Below are 24,753 nucleotides of genomic sequence, written 5' to 3'. Positions count from 1 at the left end.
CGGGATACTGAAAGGCAGGTACGGGATACTGAGTTGGATGATCAGCCATGATCATATTGAATGGTGGTGCAGGCTCGAAGGGCCGAATGGCCTACTCCTGCACCTAATTTCTATGTTTCTATGTTTTTCTATGACTGAGTGGGTTCAGAATTGAACCAGGTGACTATGATTTTGTGCAACCAGGCAAAAGCTGAGTGCTGGTGCAGGATGACACAATCAACACCAACAAAAGCAGCAGGCAGTTGGAAGAACACCATGGATAGACTTTATGTCCATCACTCAGTTTGTTCGATGTGAAGTACCTGCACCTCTTGTCAATGCTTTCTTATACTTTCAGCAAAATCTGTCAGTTTCTGAATCATATCAACAAATACCATTCTGTGAAGGATGTCAAAAATCCAATTCATTCTTTCAAGAAATAGAAATATAATTTGGACAATATAAAAGGACAATTCTAACAATGTAACACACTACATTCCTTTAGAATTACCTTCGAAACAAGAAAATCTTTTAGTGGCAAATATATCTGAGAGATACTAGCAATACTTTTGCCACATTTCAGTGCACAGAAATGATAATTAACTGGTGAAACCATGTCTAACTTCCGAGACCATCCCTTTTAGAAACGATCGTAGCTGCCATTCAGAAATGTGCAGGATATGAGTGCTCAGCAATACATATAGCCGTTCTGATGTATTTATAATTGCTACTCATTAATGATACTAAAATCAATTTCAAATGAGTGCATATGCATTTGCACTTGAGTGGTAAGGTGCATGTCCGACACAAGTACTTGTGCCAAAAGCAGTGCATAGCATCACCTATAATTTATCTAAGTACCAAACCCTGTGGCATTCACCTGTCTAAAGTGTAGGCAGTTTTATTTTCTGCTTGCAGTCATTAAGAAGCCCAACACTGACAAACTCCTTCAATTGAATCTGAACTTCATCCGCTAACAGTCATACATAATGATTGGTCCTATAACTTAATTATTTTTGGAGAGAAAGAATGGGTGACATTTCGGGTCGAGACCCTTCTTCAGACTTCTTGAGTCTCCTTGAGTCTGAAGAAGGGTCTCGACCCGAAATGTCACCCATTCCTTCCATTTGGAAGAGTGGGCTGAAAGATGGCAGATGGAGTTTAATGTTGATAAGTGTGAGGTGCTACATCTTGGCAGGACAAATCAAAATAGGATGTACATGGTAAATGGTAGCGAATTGAGGAATGCAGTTGAACAGAGGGATCTAGGAATAACTGTGCATAGTTCCCTGAAGGTGGAATTTCGTGTAGATAGGGTGGTAAAGAAAGCTTTTGGTGTGCTGGCCTTTATAAATCAGAGCATTGAGTATAGAAGTTGGGATGTAATGTTAAAATTGTACAGGGCATTGGCGAGGCCAATTCTGGAATATGGCGTACAATTTTGCTCGCCAAATTATAGGAAAGATGTCAACAAAATAGAGAGAGGACAGAGGAGATTGACTAGAATGTTGCCTGGGTTTCAGCACCTAAGTTACAGAGAAAGGTTGAACAAGTTAGGTCTTTATTCTTTGGAGCGCTGAAGGTTAAGGAGGGACTTGATAGAGGTCTTTAAAATGATGAGAGGAATAGACAGAGTTGACGTGGATAAGCTTTTTCCATTGAGAGTAGGAAAGATTCAAACAAGAGGACATGATTTGAAAATTAAGGGACAGAAGTTTAGGGGTAACATGAGGGGGAACTTCTTTACTCAGAGAGTGGTAGCTGTGTGGAATGAGCTTCCAGTGGAAGTGGTGGAGGCAGGTTCGATTTTATCATTTAAAAATACATTGGATAGGTATATGGACGGGAAAGGAATGGAGGGTTATGGTCTGAGTGCAGGTAGATGGGACTAGGTGAGAGTAAGTGCTCGGCACGGACTAGAAGGGCCAAGATGGCCTGTTTCCGTGCTGTAATTGTTATATGGTTATATATCACCCATTCCTTCTCTCCGGAGATGCTGCCTGTCCTGCTGAGTTACTCCAGCACTTTGTGTCCATCTTCGGTTTAAGCCAACATCTGCAGTTCCCTCCTCCATACTTAATTATTGTTCCTTTATTTGCAGCTTCTCTCTTAACCAGCTTTGAATATTATTCAGAATATACAGGAATAGCACAAGAAAATAATAACATACTTCACATCAAATTCAAAAGGATATGTGTTTATAATTTAAATTGTGCCCCTGATGAATGGAGCACTTTTGAGCACCATTTAAACTGTTTGAGGTAAGTTCACTCACCTCCCACATTGTTATTTCCTACCAACTTTTTTTTCAGTCCTGATCATGTCCAAATATGTGATTTGCCTTTAAGAATTGGTGCTGAAATTTCATCCACATTTCATTTGTTTATCTATTAAAATTTAGAATAAAGTGCATGCAAAAGCTAAGACAGTAAATATAAACTATCTACATTCTGTGATCAGAGAATAACAGTGCCTGAAATTTCCAGGTCTCATTCTAGGAGACACCTAGATTGACGGTTGACAGCCCTAAATACGAATGAGGACCCAGTGCTTTTCCACAAAGAGAGATCTCAACCCTTCAGAACACATTCCAAGATAAACCCAACGCCGGATTGCAAAGGCAGCTTCCCACTTCTCACATGTGGATCTTAAAATCACCATGGCAATTGTCAGCTGTTCACTTCCGCCGCTTTCTACCTTCAGTTCCCTCTTGTAATTACCTCACTTTCTATCTTTTTTTTTGCCTGAAAATTTAGGTCGCTGTGCTTCACGTGCTACATTCTGCTGTTTATCATTTCCATCTTGTGCAGTGCCAGACATGTATGCGTTTAACTTAGTATTACAGTTAATGGCAATGAAGAGCTATCACCAATCAGCTACATTGCCTCGAATGCGCATTCCATCGCACGGCCAGAAAATTCCAATTTCTAAAACCGTTGGAGCAGGGATAATACAGATATAGATGGTTTAAAAACAGATGTTTAATCAAATAACTCAAAACTGCATTTGAGTGCTGTAATTAAATGTGATATTCCTTCACCGCAGCTATTCTAATGTGTTCCAACATGCTGTGCAATTAAAATGACTAGGTCAGCCCTTTTTGCTCCCAATTCTTTGGCAATTTGCATAAGATTTATAGGCTTCGTGGAAATGCAGAATAAGAAAAGAATCCGTTGAGCACCTCGAAGACCACAGAACATGATAGTGTGGCGCAGAGACGAGAGACTCAGGAGGCCTGAGTGCATCATTCATTATATTTGATTGGCACTCCCAACATACTGAGCTGCAAGCAATGTATTAATTAATGGATGATGCCCAGACATTTCTCCAATTCCAACCACGTAAACCTCAAATTAACTGGCAGAACAGCATGCAGGACATTCCCCTGACCACTGTACCTTCATTATCCCCTTTATCAATTTTCAATGTTATTCTTCTCCCCCACATGACTGAAATATGTATTTTCTTCCCTGCTCATCCTCCATTTCCTCCTTCCTTTAGTTAACCTAGTCAGGATTCAATTTTTCTTTCCATCGTCTTCAGAGGAAGTAGTCAATTGCTCCACAAGCCCGTTTAATACTTGCTTCCAGTGCAGATGTTTATGTAAATTATGTTGTGTCTTGGGTCTATGTGTTTGTAATGTATGGCTGCAGAAACGGCATTTCGTTTGGACCTCAAGGGGTCCAAATGACAATTAAATGTATCTTGTATCTTGTATCAGTGCAGTTACCTGTGCCCTCCCCCGGGGCAAGTTCACCGACTGATCATGTAAGTTAGTATATTTAGTTCGATAGTTAGATAATACTACGGCTTTAGTCTTGGCTTTCTTAGTTGAGCGTTTGTCCTGAAGTTATAGCACGTACTTTGTGTTTTAATTGCAAAAGATAGTCAATCACAACACCATGGATTTGCAGATGTCCCATCAACCCTTCAATCAACCAACTATCTTGAATGGAGGAGTCCACAAACTGAAATTGATGAAACATTAATGAGTTGCGGAGCATTAATTTCTTTGAAGTCAAAGTTATTCTCATTATTTACAAGATTTTCATTACAGTAAGGCCACAGTAAATGATGTTGAACCAGTTGTCCACGAGGGGGGGGGGTGAAAGCCCAAAGTAACCATTGCTCATCGAGGCTCAGACTTCGGTTGCTGGTTGTTGCCAAGTGATGGGAAAGGCCCCTCTGTTCATTAACTGCCCCACCTCACAGCTGGGGAAAATGACATAATGTACACCCAAGTAAATGCAATACGTGGACTGGCATTGTCCGAAGGGTAAGGGGGAAGGGTGGTGATATTTTTACATTTTAAGCTTATTTTACAATTCTGCGGAGGACATACACATTTCCATCATCCACGGAGTATTAATGGCCCAAAGTGTCAGATAAAGGAGAGAGAGGGCAGCACATTTGGAAAGTGGTGAAATCATTGGACAAAGTCAGCATGGATTTACGAAAGGTAAATCATGTCTGACGAATCTTATAGAATTTTTTGAGGATGTAACTAGTAGCGTGGATAGGGGAGAACCAGTGGATGTGGTGTATCTGGACTTCCAGAAGGCTTTCGACAAGGTCCCACATAAGAGATTAGTATACAAACTTAAAGCACAAGGCATTGGGGGTTCAGTATTGATGTGGATAGAGAACTGGATGGCAAACAGGAAGCAAAGAGTAGGAGTAAACGGGTCCTTTTCACAATGGCAGGCAGTGACTAGTGGGGTACCGCAAGGCTCAGTGCTGGGACCCCAGCTATTTACAATATATATTAATGATCTGGATGAGGGAATTGAAGGCAATATCTCCAAGTTTGCGGATGACACTAAGCTGGGGGGCAGTGTTAGCTGTGAGGAGGATGCTAGGAGACTGCAAGGTGACTTGGATAGGCTGGGTGAATGGGCAAATGTTTGGCAGATGCAGTATAATGTGGATAAATGTGAGGTTATCCATCTTGGTGGCAAAAACGGGAAAGCAGACTATTATCTAAATGGTGGCCGATTGGGAAAGGGGGAGATGCAGCGAGACCTGGGTGTCATGGTACACCAGTCATTGAAGGTAGGCATGCAGGTGCAGCAGGCAGTAAAGAAAGCGAATGGTATGTTAGCTTTCATTGCAAAGGATTTGAGTATAGGAGCAGGGAGGTTCTACTGCAGTTGTACAGGGTCTTGGTGAGACCACACCTGGAGTATTGCATACAGTTTTGGTCTCCAAATCTGAGGAAGGACATTATTGCCATAGAGGGAGTGCAGAGATGGTTCACCAGACTGATTCCTGGGATGTCAGGACTGTCTTATGAAGAAAGACTGGATAGACTTGGTTTATACTCTCTAGAATTTAGGAGATTGAGAGGGGAGCTTATAGAAACTTACAACATTCTTAAGGGGTTGGACAGGCTAGATGCAGGAAGATTGTTCCCGATGTTGGGGAAGTCCAGGACAAGGGGTCACAGCTTAAGGATGGGGGAAATCCTTTAAAACCGAGATGAGAAGAACTTTTTTCACACAGAGAGTGGTGAATCTCTGGAACACTCTGCCACAGAGGGTAGTTGAGGCCAGTTCATTGGCTATATTTAAGAGGGAGTTAGATGTGGCCCTTGTGGCTAAGGGGATCAGGGGGTATGGAGAGAAGGCAGGTACGGGATACTGAGTTGGATGATCAGCCATGATCATATTGAATGGCGGTGCAGGCTCGAAGGGTCGAAGGGCCGAATGGCCTACTCCAGCACCTAATTTCTATGTTTCTATCAGCCAATAAGTTCAGGTGAGGAACAGAAACAAGAATTAAAGGTAATATCAGAAATAGCTTTGTAAAAGCAGCATCTTGTTGTTTGCCTCAACATAGAATATTCATTGAATGGTGCAAGTTTGCTTTTATGCCTTCAGTTTTAATTCCTGGAGAGGTTTAAAATAAAATCTTTTATATTCCTGCCACATAGTTATTCTCCTTTGTTACGGGCACAAAGGGATGCTGCTCACCGCCAGCTCAACAGAGATGATATAATTAAGTGAATTGAACTAAAGCCCCCTATGCTATATGGCTGGGTACTATATCACGTTATATTGACATCTTGACCCACAATGAAAGTGCACTGTGAATCAATCAATGTCTTGTAACAATTAAAGGCTTAAATAAAATCCACACAATTGATTTGAGTACATTTTTATACTGTTTTCACTTCCCTGAAATAGAGTTGCAGTAAACTAAATAAAAGCACTGCAGAGCTACTGAACTCAACTATGCACTTAGTAACTCTTCCTGTGTCTGCACACATTAGTTAAGCTGCTTCCTGCTGTGTTGGCTCAGCAAATCCTCAAAGCAACTCGCACCACTGCCATGCATCGGCGCTCAGAACGGTCTCGTAAAACCCACAACAAATGCTAGTTTTATTCTTTTTTATTCCCTCAATGTTCCCTTCATTGTAAATAAACATTAAGTATTGAAGAGAGCCACGAATGTGTGTAAATTTCTACTCACCATGGTCTTCTCCGGACATCGTACAGGTCAATCCTGTTGGCAGACTTTGTTAGATCCACCCAGGGCGATGCTGAAAAGTAAACAGAAGATTGAGCCTGGGGAAAGCACTGATTAAATCGATATCAACAAACCCAAAGAATTCAACGAAGAACCTGACTTTGTACTGGCTGAACCTTGATGAAACAAGGGATTTATGCTCCTTTGTGTGCAATCCATTATTATGGTGCAATCCATTATCCATGGTTAGTGCTGCTGATGATAAATTGAAGGACGTGGAAAGGATGTTTCCAGTAGTGGGAGAGTCTAGAACCAGAGGGCACTGCCTCGGAATAAAAGGACTTACCTTTAGAATGAAGACGAGGAGGAATTTCATCAGCCAGAGGGTGGTGAAACTGTGGAATTCATTGCACAGAGAGGCTGTGGAGGCCAAGACCTTGGGTATTTTTAAAGTGGGGATTGACAGGTTTTTGATTAGTAAGGCCGTCAAAGGTTACTCGGAGAAAGCAGGAAAAAGGGGTTGAGAGGGAAAAATAGGTCAGCCACGCTAGAATGGCAGGTTAGACTTGATGGGCTGAATTTTGCTCCTATGCCTCATGGTCTTACGATCTAACTGGGTTATAATTGTAGTTAATGAACTGCTAGTTCGCTTATGTTACTTTGTCACTAGTTGCTTGTTCAGATGGTTATTTAATGATTGGTAACCAATGCAAAGAATTACAGAATTAGCCCTGATTAGGATAGGAAGGTGCTCTGGATAGTTTTTTTCACTTTTCTCTCTGTGTAGTTGAATGTGACACAGGGTGATTTTTCACTGAGTTTTAACATATTGCTAGCATTTACAGCATTTATTGTATTTCTCTAATTGTTTTCTATTTTGACAGCTGATATCTGGAATGCGCTGGAAATGAGGGTGGGATGTTCAAAGACAATTATTATGTGTAGTAGACATTTAGACAGACACTTAAATAGGCAAAATATAGATGGATGCCATCCTAACGTGGACAAGTGACATTGACATAGATGGGCAAAAGGGTTGGTTTGTTTTTTAATTACATGCAGGCCATTTCTTTCCCTGAAGTTCATGAGTGAACCAGATGGGTTTTTACAACATTTTCATGGACAAAGTTAATGTTAAATTTAATGTTAAAATGTTTAATGTTAAAAAATGTTAAATAGATTAAACTTAAATTTCCCAGCTAGATTTGAAGTCACATATTTGGATCAATGCTTCAGAAGACTGACTGCTGGCCCAGTAACTTCAGTCACTGAACAACTGCATTGTTAAGGTCCTGTCCCACTTAGGAAACCTAAACGGAAACCTCTGCAGACTTTGCGCCCCACCCATGGTTTCCGTGCGGTTCCCGGAGGTTGCAGGTGGTTGCCGGAGGTTGCAGGTAGTTGAAGCCTGTAGGGAGACTGACAAAAACCTCCGGGAACCACACGGAAACCTTGGGTGGGGCGCGAAGTCTCCAGACGTTTCCGTTCAGGGTTCCTAAGTGGGACAGGGGCATTATTCTATAATATCCGACAATATTACAATATTGCAAATTTACATTTTAACTACTTCCATTAATAAGGTACTGCTGACACTTGAAGACAAATCTTTCATTAATGCAATTCACAATTTTATACGTATGCCATAGTTTATCACTTTTGTTCCTAAAATGATTTATCACAGTGAGCAACTTGTCAGAACTATTACAACCCCCTACATCATTGTATCAAAGTGGTATAATGGATACAAATAGTACAGAGCAAGTCAATTTAAATCAATTGACCATGGCTGTTTCTTGGTTAAGTTATCAAGTTAGGAGGCTATGGGCCAGGTGGTGCTGAAAGATAGATTAATGTGGATGGGTACCCACTGGTTGGCATGGACATGATGGGCAGAATGCCCCATCTCCATGTTCATGGATTCTATGGGCCACTGCCCTGCTTTATCCAAATATCTGTAAATAATTTGCCTTCAATTCCACAGACACTGTTGTATTCCTGAAGAGTATCAGTTCAGCTGTCTGAATCTCAGTTCCCGAGATCCCTGATCATGTCTGATACTAAGTACACTTCTGAGATTAAGAACCTAGGAAGCCAAAGTCAACCACCAAGCAGTACAAAGCTGACTGGGCAGAAATGTAAACGAACCACAAAGACACTAGTGTCCTACTGTAAATACATTGCTTTTTGTTTCTATTTATTCATTCCCAGTTTGTGAGCATTACTGGCAATCCTATTGTTCATTGTCCATCCGTAACTACCGTTGAACCGAGGAGCTAGTTAAGAGATTATTGTCAAGATTACAGTCTGCAAGATCGGCTTGTCTGGAATCAATGCAGGCAAGGCTGGGTAAGAGGGTGGACAGGAGGGAAGCAGATGAGTTTTCATGACAACTCAGCTGTTCCATTGCCACTATTACTGATGGTATTGGCGTTTTACTAAAATGACCTGGATTTGTTTAATTATGTGAATTTAAATTCTCCAGCTACAACTGTCTGTTTTGAACCCGTGGCTCTGGATCATTGGATCGGAGCTCTGCCTGCTGGCCTAGAAACGTAACCATTCCACAACTACGTAGACTGTGCAAGCACTAGTGGATCAAGTCATATTGCCCTGATGGTACAATGATGTTCAAGCACTAATTCACCTACACTGGGGAAAAGTTGAAGGTGAGAGGCATATAGAATCACAGTATGGAAATGTGCCCTTCAGCAGAACTAGTCCATGTCGATCAAGATGCCCATCTAATCTAGTCCCATTTACTCGCGTTTGGCCTATATCCCTCTAAACCTTCCATATCCATGTACCTATCCAAGTGTATTTTAAATGCCGTTATAGTACCTGCTTCAACTACCTCCTCTAGAGGCTTGTTCCATATACCCATTACAGGGCTTGAAATTAATGGTTGCCCGGGTGCCATTGACCACTCAAAGCGCCGCCGGGCAACTAAACACCGTCATCCTGTACTAATCCACACATTCATCCCGCACTGACCCACCCTCCATTTATCCTGCACCTTCCCCCATTCATCCTGTAGTGATTCCCCATTCATCCTGCACAGACCCTCTGATCCACACTGTACTGACCCCCCCCCCCCCACATTCATCCTGCGCTGATCACCACCCCCATCCATCCTGTACTGACCCTCCCATTCAAGAAGAATGGGGGGGAACAGTCTGAAGAAGGGTCTCGACCCGAAACGTTGCCTATTTCCTTCGCTCCATAGATGCCGCCTCACCCGCTGAGTTTCTCCAGCACTTTTGTCTACCCGCATCCATCCCGTATTGAACCCCCCACCATTCAACACCACTGACATCCCCCGTGCTCTCCCCTCACAATTTTACCTACTCCAACCAACACGTACTAATTCACCTGCCTCAATCCATCCATTCTGCACCGACTGCTTTCTAACCCCCCGCCATCTATCCACCCCGCACTGATTCACACACACACTGCTTCCTGACCCTATTGTCCTAGAAATATCTTCAGAGCTAATATTGACTATGTTTGATAACGGAATTCAATCAAATGTGTTTTAATTCCCAATGTTATTATTTGTTTTAATCCATAAAGATGGATTAATTAAATTGTGAACACGTGAAACATTAAAACTACAGTGTTCGATTGTCACTGCTACCGTTGACATGTTATTACAGAATTCATTTTAACGGCCAATCAATGCTCTTAATATGGAGTATCAGTACTGTAGTTATTTAATGAGCAACATTCACAACTATACGTACGCATATATGTTACCATGGTCCAGGATTTATTGACACAGGTTGATCATACGCTGAATAATCCAACCACATTTTTGTTTGGAAGTGGAAAGAACTAATAGAAATTGCATTCATTACAATGTGTAAAAAGAGTTGAGATACTGTCTTATAATTTTGCTGCATGTCATTGTGGGATATATCATGTCTTGATTGGTGAATGTTTAGTTTGTGACTTTATTTGAAGCAGAAATAATATGTGAATGCTTCATTGAGTATAATTCCGACTGGTAACTATGCGCTTTGTCTGAGCACATTATCGCACGGGTCATGCAGCCATCTTAAATGACCACCTAAACTGTCATTTGGCAACCTACAAAGCTGCCAAGGTTGCCCGGCTGGCAACAGGGGAAAAAAAGTTAAGCGAGAGCCCTGCCATTACCCTTTGAGTGAAACCGTTTCCCGTCACGTTTCTGTTAAATCTTTCCCCTATCACCATAAACCTATATCCTCTGGTTCTTGATCCCCCTGCCCTGTGTAAAATACCTTGTGCATTCACCCTGTCAATTCCCCTCATGATTTTATACACCTTTGTATGATCATCCCTTAGGCTCCTGCACTCCAAGGAATAAAGCCTTAGCCTGCTCAATCTTTCCCTATAGATCAGATCCTCAAGACCTGGCAACATCATCGTAAATCTTCACGATGCTCTTTTACCAGATTAATGTCATCCTTCCTATAGCAGGGTGAACAAAATTAAACACAATACTCCAAACAATAGGTAAAGTTAGAATGAGATGTGGTGAAAGCAAAGCAAGACTTCTTCTCATAATTGGCCCAGGACAAGGATCAAGTTTCATAGGCTGAGTGGCTATAAAAGGCAAAGCAAGATCAGAGAGGTCAAAAGCATCGAAATTAGGTGGATCACTTATATTGGTCAAGCTCACGGACATATTTAGTGCCGAACTTGGCAGTGTTCCAAATTCATCTTAAGCAGACTGCTATTCCTTTGTTCTTCACAGTACAGTATGTACCTTACAGCATGTAGGTAAAGGAGGTGAAAGATGAGGAAGTGTACAGGTTGCAGGTATCAGGGAACCTGAGAAAGGTAATCTAAAACACCCACATTTGGATTGATGATTTGACTGCTAATCTAGACGAAAGATCCCTCACAACCCTTGAATGCCACATGAGTACCAGGGGAATGAATAGGGTGAACGTTCAAATACATACGCAATGAAGAATATTTCCCAGTGCTCCTCTCAACTACTGACCAGAGGCAAACAAACTTTGACTTACGACATGTTTATGCAGATCCATTCACCGGAGAAATGGCCATCATGGTAGACGGACATCCAAAGGAGATAGAAACAGTTTCTGTAGCAACTGCACATCTCAGCTGTCAATTTAAAATTACTAGTTTACCAGCCCGTCTCACCCATTGTAATCATTTCTTTATCTCTCCTCTACGGATCTTGGTTCTTGGTTTCTTGGTCCTCCAAAATATTCCAAATGGAATTTAAACTGGAGGTGGTGAAGGGAGGGCTTAAGCCAGAAAGGGTTATTGGGAAGAAAGAGCTACTTTAAATTTAGTTGCATCTGGTTGGGTAACTATAGTTGGGTGGAGATTATTCCATGCTTTAATTGTGCGGGGGAAGAACGAATTGCTGTATACATCTGTCTTTGTAGCTGGGATCAAAAATTGGGTCAAATGCCCTCGTCTGCTCCTAATTAGTTTGGGTTTGGTGTAAGTCTTGTAGTCTATGTCGAGCTGACCATTTAACATTTTGTAAAAACAGGTCAATCTCAATCCTGATACAAAGTCTCGACCAGAAACATCAGCCTCCACAGATGCTGAAGTTCCTCTGGAGATTTACAAAGATGTTGTTGGAGAATTACAGAAAGACTGCTCGACATCTGGGTTGCTTTGTTCAGAAGGTCACTGGATGTGCACCAAGATGGATGAAATGAGATCCCAGACTGGATGGACAGCAGAGACCATTTTCGATAGCAGAGAATTCAGTAACAAGGCACGCAGCTGCAGATGGAGTTAAGGAAAAGACTTTTGTGCTGAAGGTTCCTGGAGTTCACTGCTTGAAAGGTCCTGGAGGCTGAAACTCTCACCACAATTAAAAGATACCAAGGTGACCATATGAAGAACCATAATGTACAACACTCCAGAACAACAACCATGAAGTAATATAAGCAAATCATATGCACAAGGAACTGTATATACTTGTTGACAAACCAAAACACAAAAGTGCTGGAGTAACTCCGCAGGTCATGCAGCACCTCTGGAGAACATAGGTAGGTGATGTTTTGGGTCAGGCCCCTTCTTCAGAAGGTATAATAAAACTAGGCCATATTGGCCAACATGGTCATGATGGGACAAATGGTCGTTTTTGTACTGGATGATTCTACAATTCAATTTCAGTTTTTCCACTCATTCGGTATTTTTCCAGATATAAGAAAAAATAGTTGTAGTAAATCAATTGACAACCCATCTGTGTAAACATTTCACTTGCTACCATCCTGATTTTGCATTCTGATAGCAGAGCACTGTGAGATGTCATTGCTTTTCATTTGAAGACCGAGTGGGTCTATGGAAATTGAACTTTAACTGAATCCTTAACTGATGGATCCAGAGTGACAGGCACTCGCTATCTCTGAGTCATCAAACAAGTTCGGCAAAATGTAAATCATGTTCAGTAAAACACCGTCAGAGGCAGGAAATTGTAAGCATGATATAAGCTTCAGGGAAACAGATCTGACATTTTATCTCCATGGAATAAGTTTCGATCTTTGTGTCTAGTGCCCACTCAATTTTTTTAAAGAATAATAGCCTTGCAATTCCATTCAATTTTTGGCACTTTTCCAGTTTTAAATCAAGGCAAATTATTTCACTGGCCAGCAACAGAAGTAATATCTGACAGATTTCTGATTCAAAAATTGATTCTCCTGATGTCCCCTGTGGTCCAAACTTTGCCACCACGTTTTTCAAATGAGGCCGAGTGAAGCCGCAATCTCAGGGTCCTGGGTTTTCTTCAAGGTGCAACAATGCTAAGAAAGATGAAGAAATATGGGACAGAAATCTACCGGCATCAGCTGACGTATGGAGCATCTGACCCGGAAAGGAACCGGATCTGGAAATTTACGCGACACCTACAATAGAGAATTGTTGGCCCAGTTTCTTTCTCCTCATATTTAACCTTGAAAACAACCAGGTTACCAAGGACCCACCTTCCACAATCAGGGCTGCTCCAGACCAGTATGCCAATGTCTGTGGACATCCTTGTGAGGGACACTATCACGCAGGAGCAAGCAAGCAAGGATGGAAGAAAAGAGAAGCGGGCAAGACCAAAGTTGAGGGCACTGCACAACATATTGCCACCTGGGCATGTTGAGAAAATACAAGGCTTCGATCTTCAATCTTCAAGGAGAGAGGAATGTCTGGATCACTCCAGTGCCTAGACTCCAAATCTCTCACTTGAAGTAATCATGGATGTGGTTTTGGTTGAGTCAGAATAGATTTTCTCGCTCAGCTCCTTTCATCGGATTTTGGTCAAAGCACCACTTGGTCACTGCACCACGGCAAAAATACCACTTGAGGAGTTGCAGAAGAAACCAGAGAATGTTCGGGTTGGAGATAATTAGTTACAGCAAGAGGGCAAATGGGCTACGTTTGTTTTCTTACGAAATGAGGGAGGATTTAATGGATTTATTTAAACAAAGAGAACCACATAGCAGGCGAATCAGTAGCTGAGGACAAAAATTTAAGTTAATTTGAATCAGAATCAGATGGAAGTTAAGTCAGATTTTCTTCACTCAAGAAGCAATGGGAGTCTGCCCAGATGAGTAGTGGAGATAGAAACACTCATCATATTAAAAACGTGACTTGGGTGAGCACTTAAAAACCTGTAACCTCTTTATTTCCTTTGCAGAGAGTCCCTTGAAGTCACGGTTGGTTTGTTTCCACTCCAGTTCTGTGGGCTCCAAGGATGGTGGGACCAACATCGATTCAGTCACACGTGGGAGGGGATGAGCCTGATGGAGAGGCAGGTGGTGCATTCCTTCCACTGTTTCTGATGGGTTTCTTTAGTTTAGTTTATTTTAGTTTAGTTTAGTAATATAGTGCAGAAATAGGCCCTTCAGCCCACTGAGTCCGCACCTCCCGGCGATCCCCACACACCATCACTATCCAACACGCACCAGGAACTATTTATAATTGTATCAACCAAATTAACCCATAGGTTTTTGGAGTGTGGAAGGAAACCGGAGATCCTGGCGAAAATCTACAAAGGTCACAGGGAGAACATACAAACTCCGTACAGTCAGCACCGGTAATCAGGATCGAACCCGGGACTCTGGCGCTGTAAGGCAGCAACTCTACCGCTGCGCCACCGTGCCACCCATATAGTCCTGTTCCTTCACCATTTTGGGAAGTATTAACAGGAAGATACTGAGAATCGTGGATTCAGTATTCTCAATATTGTCAGGCATCCACACCATTGATAGGGAAGTTACATTTTCGCAAAAACGACGTGAGAACATCCTTGAATTCTTTCCTTTGTGCACTTGGTAATTTCTTGCTCTAACAATATCGGGAGCAGAGAGTCAGTGTTGTCAAGTTCAAGTGAGTTTATTGTCATGTGTCCCTGATAGGCCAATGAAATTCTTGCTTTGCTTCAGCACAACAGAACCTAGTAGGCATTGACTACAAAACAGATCAGTGTGTCCATATATCATTAGATAAATATATACACACATGAATAAATAAACTGATAAAGTGCAAATAACAGATAATGGGCTATTAATGGTCAGAGTTTTGCCTGAGCCAGGTTTAATAGCCTGATGGCTGTGGGGAAGTAGCTATTCCTGAACCCGGTCATTGCAGTCTTCAGGCTCCTGAACCTTCTACCTGAAGGTAGCGGGGAGATGAGTGTGTGGCCAGGATGGTGTGGGTCCTTGATGATACTGCCAGCCTTTTTGAGGCAGCGACTGCATGCTTTCATTTATTATGCGAGGGATGGACGAAGATCACAAGCTTTCCAGGAAACTCTGGAGATGGTGGAAAATTGTAGCAGATTGTATGTAGATAGTCTACAATATTTTACTGCTTATTGGAATTTGGTTTAACTTTTGTACAAGAGGTAAGTAGGTTTAATTTAGTCCACTACAGAGTCCACACCAACCATTGATCACCCGTTCACACTAGTTGTATGTTATCCCACTTTCTCATCACCCCCCTACACATGAGGGGCAATGTATATGTCTTTGGGATGTGGGGGAAACCAGAGTACCCAGAGGAAACCCACGCAATCACAGGGAGAACGTGTAAACTCCACACAGACAGCACCCGAGATCAGGATCAAACCTGGGTTTCTGTCAGTGTAGAGGCAGCAGCTCTACTGCTGCACCACTGCACTGCCCTCATTTTTTAAACTTCCCCAAATAACAAATGGGCCAATTGTTGCTAATTCTGAGATACAAGCCAAAACCTTCCCATTTTGCATTGCCTGTGTGTGTGTAGGTTGTTTTGCCAACTGGCACATCAGTTTGGTCACCTTGAGGGTTAGGCCACCAGACGAGGATGATTCTGAATACTGGGGGGGGAATAAAGAGGCAGATACCTCCAGATAGGGCTGGGCAATGAGCACTGGGATCACAAGCTAAAAATGACACTAGCCTGTTTTACCTCGTGTAGGCTGCACAGAAAAATCATGCTGTGGTCCCATTGACATGAATTTCATGGTCAGACAGGAAAATTACAATGCTCAAAAACGAGGTCCATAATCATGGTCTTGTACCAGCTCAAACTAGTCAAGGATAATTTTTAAAAAAGCAACAAATTTTCAACGCTTTGGGAATCCAGCCAAAATAGAAGTGATGGAGAGGCAACAGCTTGTCCTTATGTTCATTCTTCAGATTAGCATGCAGTTAAGACAATGAAATGTTTCCTTTGAAGCTCTAGCCTGTCATGACAATATTTGAGAGAACCTGAAAAATAGATCGCTAGTTGTTCAACATTGTGGAACAGATCTAAATAACATCAATGGACAGGGGTAGGAATCAACTCAGACAATGTGCAAGACTCTCCGATGCTGTCGAATGTCAAGAAAGATATGTGCGTTTGATATTCTTCATATCACTGTAGCAAATAGTATTTTTTAGAGTATATATTCAATATTTTTTTGTATCATTATGTCAAAACAATTAATCACTGCACCATCCTAGACTGGGCACTGTGTGAAAGCATTAATACAGAATCTTATTCTGTGGGGTCCCTTGAGAAAGAATGACATATACATGATAGAATTCTTCATTAAGATGGAGATTGCGAAACGAGGGTCCTGAATCTAAATAAAGGACACGATGAAGGTACGAAGCACATGCTGACCATGATGGATTGAGGAACGCTATTTAAAGGGTTAACTGTGGATGGGCAATGGCAAGCATTTGGAAAGCGCATTGATGAATTGCAACAATTATTCATTCCTGTCTGGAACAATAATAGAACAGGAAAGGTGGCTCGATCATAGATTTCAAAAGCAATTAGGTATAGATTCATGTCCGAGGGAGAGAAACATATAAAGAGCAGAAAGAGAAGTATGCCTGGGGACTGTGAGCAGTTTAGAATGTTACAAATGAGGGAAAAGGGGCTTGATTGGGTAGGGGAAGGAGAACACTGCAAACCTTACTTTAAAAGCTTCTATTGTTATACCAAGCATAATTGATTAGTGAAGACAAATGAAAATCCCTTACAGTTAGAATAATGGGGAGCAAATAATTGCAGATCAATTAAAGAAGGGTTTCGACCTGAAATGTCACCTGTCAGATGCTGCCTGACCTGCTGGGTTATTCTAGCCTTTTGTGTCTATCTTTGGTTTAAACCAGCATCTGCAGTTTGTTCCTACACAAATCCCTATTTTGGTTGGCTTTATAAAGAGGAAACCAGAGCATTCGGAGAAAGCCCACGTGGTCACAGGGAGAATGTACAAACTCTGTACAGCCAGCACCCATCGTCAGGATAAAACCGGTTCTCTGGAGCTGTAAGGCAGAAACTCTCATGCTGTGCAACTGTTGTTGACCCAATCCAAATACTGCTGTGTGTAGGACTGACAACGAGTGTCAGGGAGACAGGAAGGCACGGCATGTTCTGCTTCACACTAAAGTCTCAGGTCTTCAGTCATGTTGGGATCCACATTTCACCAAATCACCTCCTGACCAGTTGACATGAGCATGACTGTTTTCCAAGTGACCCTTTCCCCTTCACTACCTGGAGCTACCTGAAGAGTTGGCCTGAAGCCCACAGTGACTCCAGCTCCAACATCTTCGAGGCCCACCTGTGGTACTCAAGCCCGGGTGATTATTGATTTGGTGTTCAATGCATTTATTGTTTGAAGAACATTCTGCCCAAATGTGGCTTTTGGTTTCATGGAGTATTATTCATATTCCTGTACACAAGTCAGCATTGTTCAGTGGTTTCAGATACTGAATCTTCCATGGTCATTCATGCAACTGGCACACAAAATATTCTCTTCTATCTCTTCTGTCTTATTAACATTGGCTGCTACAGTTATGAACTTTATATTCATGTAAAGTTTATTATCACAAGTTGCAGGGCTGCGTCCTTTGTTAACCACTGGCCACAATGAAATATTATATTTATACCACATCTACATTTCATGGTTTTGTGCTGCATCAATAGCAAAAAAACATTAATCTTTGGGTGGTGAATATATTTGAATTCATTATTAGATTAGTATGTAGCAGCGCTGTTCTTGTTACGGATATGATCATCTGTAACAAGAGCAGGAGATCCATCCAATGGCAGCAATACAAACACAAACAATGCTACAGCGCTTTGTCCCAGCAGAAATATCAATAACTCTTCAAACTATTGATTTGTAACTGTAGCAAAATACAGAATCCTAAAAAGATTCAGTAGTAGAGTCTGAAGGGTCTCGACCCGAAATTTCACCCATTTCCTCTATTCAGGGATGCTGCCTGTCACGCTGAGTTACTCCAGCATTTTGTGTCTATCTTCGCTTTTCAAGTCCACCTGTTTTAATAAAATGGTGTAAATAGATTTCTCCATTAAACTAGTATGGTTCATTTCCTATTTCTCGTTCATTATTTTGTGCCTGAAATCACTGAATATGTGTATATATTTTTGTGATTTTTTTGTGTGTTAATGGACCTGTAAAGCTGTAGCAAGTAAGAATTGCATTGTTCTGTTGCTGGTACATATGACAATGAAATACTCTTGACTCTTGAATGCTGAGGTGTAATGCTGAGGTCACGTGTACCAAGGTACAGGGAAAAGCTTTGTTTTGCATGTCATCCAAACAGATCAGATTTACTATACATAAATACATTCAAATCAAACTCAAGTACAATAGATAGAGCACAGGGGAAGATAGAGTGCAGACAAAAATTCTCAGCATTACAGCGCATCAGTTCCATGGACTGCCATTTCTGAGTTGCTCAAAATGGGATGATAAAGAACATTCAGAGTGATTTGCACATGGTTTGACCTCTTAAGGGCCTGTCCCACTTTTTTCGTGATTTTTTCGGCAGCTTGCCAGCACCCGTCATAGTCGCAGCAGGTGGCTGAAAATGTTCAACATGTTGAAAATCCAGCGGCGACCAGAAAAAGGTACGACTCTTTGGGCGACTACTCACGACTATACAGGAGTCACCCCACGACAGGTCACCAAAAAAATTGCGTAAGTGGAACAGCCCCTTTAGCCCTCCAGTTCGTAACTTTCCAGAAAGCAAAAACCAACTACCACTGATTTTCGTTGCAAATCCTAAGCCAATCAAAGCAGCTTGTCAATCTGGCAGCTAAGCAATGGCTTTCCTCTAAAACGCCAATATGTGAGGCACTGATTCATGTTAGCTTCGCACAAACAATCGGAAACCAACACGATCCACTGGGACATGGAGCTACCAACTGATTGTCTCATTACACTGGACATAGAATTTACAAATAACTCCAGATTACTCATCAGTAAACCACTAGCAATGGTTCGCAGATAGTAATCTTATTTTTTTTAAATGATTAAAGTCTTGGAATATGGGGGTCAGGAGAAAATGCCTGGGTACAAAAAGACAGGTAGTGAATCTCACGTGCTGATTAAATCTACTCACAGAATTCACATAAAGGGCCTAAACTTTGTAAACTGTTTTTTGGACATCCTTATACTGATGTCACCAATAACATTCATTTATTTCCCTATTTTTTTTAATTTTTATTAAAAGTGTATGTACCAATGGTAATAAACAACAAACTGGTTACAGAGTTCTTACATGGCTTCAATTTTTAAAGTTTTTTTAAAGGAAAGAAATAGAGATAAAAAAGAAATTATATAAACTAATAAAATGGAGAAAGAAAAAAAAAAGAAAAAAAGTCAAGAAGGAAAAGAGATTACAAATGTAAAGATTGTAAAGGGGAAAAAAGATTTGTTCGGCACGGACTTGTAGGGCCGAGATGGCCTGTTTCCGTGCTGTAATTGTTATATGGTTATATGGTTATATGGTTATTGTGGAGATAGATCTGGGAGATGCTGGGTATAGTTGTTCATCCAACCCTAAACTCAAGTTATGCCATTAATTTTGTGTTAAACCAGTTTACTTTAAAAAAATCAATAAATGGAGACCATATTTTAGAAAATAATTCAATTTTGTCAGTTAATACAAATCTTATTATTTCCAAATGCAAGGTATTTCCGTAATCCACATTTTAATTGTGGGGGTTGCTATTTTTTTCCAAAAATTAAGTATTAATTTTTTCACAGTTATTATTATTTTAAATCTAATAGTGCTGTTATCACACAGTCATTTCCATCAATCCTCATTCTTACTGAGCCCTATCAACTTTTTCACAGGATGGTCTAACTCTTTACTTGGCTGGCTGCTCACAGTGCTCCCTCCTTTCAATGTTTTACATGGCCAGTCGTCGAATCTACAAACTCTATCTTTCATACTCTGGGAATTGTTTGTAGCTGCTCATTTTGTGCACCATTTTTTCAGCCAATATCCTAAGGTTTCAACTAAGTGGGTGATAGGTTCACCAAAGCGCTAGTCAACTGTTTAAAAAAGGATGAAGATAGACAAAAATGCTGGAGAAACTCAGCGGGTGAGGCAGTATCTATGGAGCAAAGGAATAGGTGACGTTTCGGGTCAAGACCCTTCTTCGGACCCTTCTTGTGGGGGTGGGGGGGGGGAAGAAAGGAAGAGGCGGAGACAGTGGGCAGTGGGAGAGCTGGGAAGGAGGGAGAATGCAAGGACTACCTGAAATTGGAAAAGTCAATGTTCATACCGCTGGGGTGTAAACTAGCCAAGCGAAATATGAGGTGCTGCTCCTCCAATTTGCAGTGGGACTCACTCTGGCCATGGAGGAGGCCTAAGACAGAATGGTCGGATACGGAACAGGAGGGGGAGTTGAAGTGCTGAGTCACCGGGAGATCGGGTTGGTTAATGCAAACTGTGCAGAGGTGTTGTGCGAAGCAATCGCCGCGCTTGGTCTCATCGATGTAGAACAGTTGACACCTAGAGCAGCGGATGCAATAGAGGTGCACCTCCTGCACCTATTTTCCATGTTTCTATGTTAAAATACCATTGCCGTGATTTATCTAAAGCATTGTGCTGAATGTTTGAATTTGGATCACAGAGCATCTCCAAAACGCAGCTATTGGACCCTGTCAGGACCACAGGGGTGATCGTAACTTGGCAGGAACGGAATAGGCATGCAATTAAAATGTGTATCACATTCCACTTCTTATTTCCATAACCTCAGATTTGATGCCAAAGACATTGGCAATAGGTCAACTACTGGCTAGACAAGGGTACCATCTATTTAATATGGGGCTTGAGCGGAGAGGATGCCATATTCTCCCCACCAGCCTGGCAACTGATGAGAAGAATGAAGGCAGGAACCTGTAGGGCAAGCAACTTTCATACACTGCAATTATTACCTCACTCTGGGAATGGAATTGATGGAGCCTTTGGTGTTACATTCAAACTGTGCAAACGTTATCGAAACAATTTCCATTTTAAATGTAAGCTTACCAATTGACTGCAGTGACAAGCAATAGGTATTGATATGTTTTCTTTATACATTCTGTATGTTTCTATTTCCCTTAAATTAGTTTCAGCACTCAAATTAATGATCCAGCATAAAGGTGAATCATAGTAATTGGTGATTGACACAAAATCATTGAAGTTAGGTCACTAATTTACTCTTGGATTGATTTTAGTTGTTCAGGACTGTCAGATGAAATATAATACAAGCTGCATTGTATTTTACCATGAGATGAATCCTTTGGTTAACTTAGAGCATTTCATGGTTAATTAACTGGCTCCTGTTGTTTTGTTTTTCCAATTGAAGTGCAAGTTTTCATAGAAGACTATTACCCCCAAATGATAGTATCAATGTCATTCTGAGCCAGGATGGAGATGACTTGATTAAAATGGATATGATGTAAATTCTAGGACAAATTAGTCATATTTTAGTTTTATTGGTGGAAGAGTGAATGCAGAAATCTTCAAGAGTCAAGTCAAGAGAGTTTATTGTCATGTGTCCAAGATAGGACAATGAAATTCTTGCTTGCTGCAGCACAACAGAATATTTTGGGCATAATATATATATATATATATTCACACACATAAATAAACCGATAAAGTGCAATAGGCTGTTATAGTTCAGGGTTTGTTTGAAGTTGTGTTTAGTAGTCTGATGGCTGTGGGGAAAAAGCTGTTCCTGAACCTGGATGTTGCAGATTTCAGGCACCTGTACCTTCTACCTGATTGGAGCGGTGAGATGAGTGTGTGGCCAGGATGGTGTGGGTCCTTGATGATGCTGGCAGCCTTTTTGAGGCAGCGACTGCGATAGATCCCCTTGATGGTAGGGAGGTCAGAGACAATGATGTACTGGGCAGTATTTACTACTTTTTGCAGCCATTTTCGCTCTTGGATGCTCAGGTTGCTGTACCAAGCCACGCTGCAACTGGTCAGCATGCTCTCTACTGTGCACCTGTAGAAGTTCAAGAGAGTCTTCCGTGACATACCGGCTCCCCGTAATCTTCTCAGGAAGTAGAGGCGCTGATGTGCTTTCTTTATAATTGCATCAGTGTTCTGGGACCAGGAGAGATCTTCGGAAATATGCACGCCCAGGGATTTGAAGTTCTTGACCCTTTCCACCATCCAAGGCTGATCGTCCCCAATCAATAACCCGTGCCTTCTCCCATATCCCTTGATTCCACTAGCCCCTAGAGCGATAACTCTCTTAAATTCATCCAGTAATTTGGCCTCCACTGCCCTCTGGGGCAGGGAATTCCACAAATTCACAACTCTCTGGGTGAAAAAGTTATTTCTCACCTCAGTCTGAAATGGCCTCCGCTTTATTCTAAGACTGTGGCCCTTGGTTCTGGACTCGCCCAACATTGGGAATATTTTTCCTGCATCTAGCTTGTCCAGTCGTTTTATAATTTTATATGTTTCTATAAGATACCCCCTCATCCTTATAAACTCCAGTGAATACAAGCCCAGTCTTTCCTCATATGACAGTCCCACCATCCCAGGGATCAATCTCATGAACCTAAGCTGCAATGCCTCAATCACAAGAATATCCTTCCTCAAATTAGGAGACCAAAACTGTACACAATACTCCAGATGTGGTCTCACCAGAGCCCTATACAACTGCAGAAGAACATTCCATTAGCTTTCTTCACTGCCTGCTGTACCTGTAAGCCAACTTTCAATGACTGGTGTACAAGGATACCCAGGTCTCGCTGCACCTCCCCCATACCCAACCTAATCCCATTGAGGTAATAATCTGCCCCCTTTTTTTTGCCGCCAAAGTGGATAACCTCACATTTATTTATATTATACTGCATCTGCCACGCATCTGCCCACTCACTCAACCTGTCCAGGTCACCCTGCAACCTCCTAACATCCTCTTCACAGTTCACACTGCCACACAGCTTTGTGTCATCTGCAAACTTGCTAGTGTTGCTCCTAATTCCGTCTTCCAAATCATTACTATATGGTAAACAGTTGCGGCCCCAACACCGAGCCTTGCGGCACTCCACTCGCCACTGCCTGCCATTATGAAAAGGACCCGTTCACTCCTACTCATTGCTTCCAGTCTGCCAACCAATTTTCTATCCATGTCATGTTTTCTCTGGATCATTTACATTACTGTCAGGAGAAAGCTTCCACTCACTAAGCTAGCATGTAGTTAAATACATCAGGTTGATTGCAGTACGGTACCCGGACGTGGCACCAACAGACAAGAAGCCGAAGCAAAGAAGTCGACGCGAAAGAACCGAATAGAAACGCCGCCGAAATGCCAATGAACCGAAAGAGTCCGAAGACGAAACGCCTACTAACCGAAAGGATGGGACGCCTAAAAGCCAATGAAAGCCTGGACCAATCGCTGACAAGTCCCGCCCCCTGGCAACGTCATGTCCGTTATTGGACTTTTCTGTTGAGGGGCAGTCGGTCCTTTGGCTTGTAGGCGACGCCGCCATTCGGGCAGGTGGTGTTTCGACAGAGCGGCCATTCGGTAAGTTTGCTATTAGGGGACGCAGCCTTTTGGTTCGTTGGCTTTTAGGTGTCCCGCCCTTTCAGTTAGTTTGCATTTAGGCATCCTATCCTTTCGATTAGTAGGCGTTTCGTCTTTGGACTCTTTCAGTTCATTGGCGTTTCGGCCTCGTTTCTATTCGGTTCTTTGGCTTCGACTTCTTTGCTTCGGCTTCTTGTCTGTCAGCGCAACGTCTGCACGGGGCAAATACATCAGATCAACAGCATTGAGGCAGCAAGTCAACCAAGTAGATATATTCTTGATTAGTACAGGTGTTGGGGAGAAGGCAGGAGAATGGGGTTTGGAGGGACAGATAAATCAGCCTTGATGGAATGGCGGAGTAGACTTGATGGAGCAAATGGCATTATTCTGCTCCTATCACTTATGACCTTATGACCAAATCCTGTTGTATTGTCTTTCTGATCATTACAGAATCAGCACAATGTTCGGCAAACAAATTTGAAATTTCTGCACAAAACGTGGGTCAGAAAGTTCTGGCTGAAACAAGGAACTCAACAAGTGCATGAATGTTCCAGCATGCAAAGTGAATAATGCAGCAAATCAAACCAACCTCTCTACCTGTTAAAACACATCAAGCAATGGACAAGAGAACCACATCTTAGGTTTAGCTCAAATTTGATAGCACCGGCTTTGAAATGAATTGCCAATGATAGGCCATACAGTGACTTATGAATAATTAACATTGTATTTAATGCTATCCAGCCATACACAAGAAGGCGGAGAGACTAGTGGCATTTAGTTCAGAGATACAGCATAGAAGCAGGCCCTTTGGCCCACCAAGTCCATGCTGACCATTGATCACCCGTTCACACTGGTTCGATGTTATCTCACTTTCCTGTCCACAGGGAGGCAATTTACATAGGCCAATTAACTTGCAAAATTGCATTTCTTTGGGGTGTGAGAGTGAACCAGAGCACCTGGAGGAAATCCATGTGGTCACAGGGAGAAAGTGCAAACCCTACACAGATAATATCTGAGGTCAGG

At 41.9% G+C, this 24,753-nt stretch overlaps 1 protein-coding gene across 8 annotated transcripts in view; it reads right to left on the bottom strand.

Annotated features, from left to right (window-relative positions):
* The window catches only part of LOC129707784 (voltage-dependent calcium channel subunit alpha-2/delta-1), a 492,487-nt gene that overhangs the window by 187,551 nt on the left and 280,183 nt on the right, over nucleotides 1-24,753 (bottom strand). For all 8 annotated transcript variants that reach the window (XM_055653085.1, XM_055653086.1, XM_055653087.1 and 5 more), the window contains one exon: nucleotides 6,451-6,520. In XM_055653085.1, the coding sequence (XP_055509060.1) occupies nucleotides 6,451-6,520 (70 nt within the window). The remainder of the gene's footprint in view (nucleotides 1-6,450; nucleotides 6,521-24,753) is intronic.

This window comes from Leucoraja erinacea, chromosome 22 (assembly GCF_028641065.1).
Source record: "Leucoraja erinacea ecotype New England chromosome 22, Leri_hhj_1, whole genome shotgun sequence".
Taxonomy (NCBI): Eukaryota; Metazoa; Chordata; class Chondrichthyes; order Rajiformes; family Rajidae; genus Leucoraja; species Leucoraja erinaceus.
Note: the sequence above shows the minus strand (reverse complement) of the source record. Positions and strands in the feature narration are given on the sequence as shown.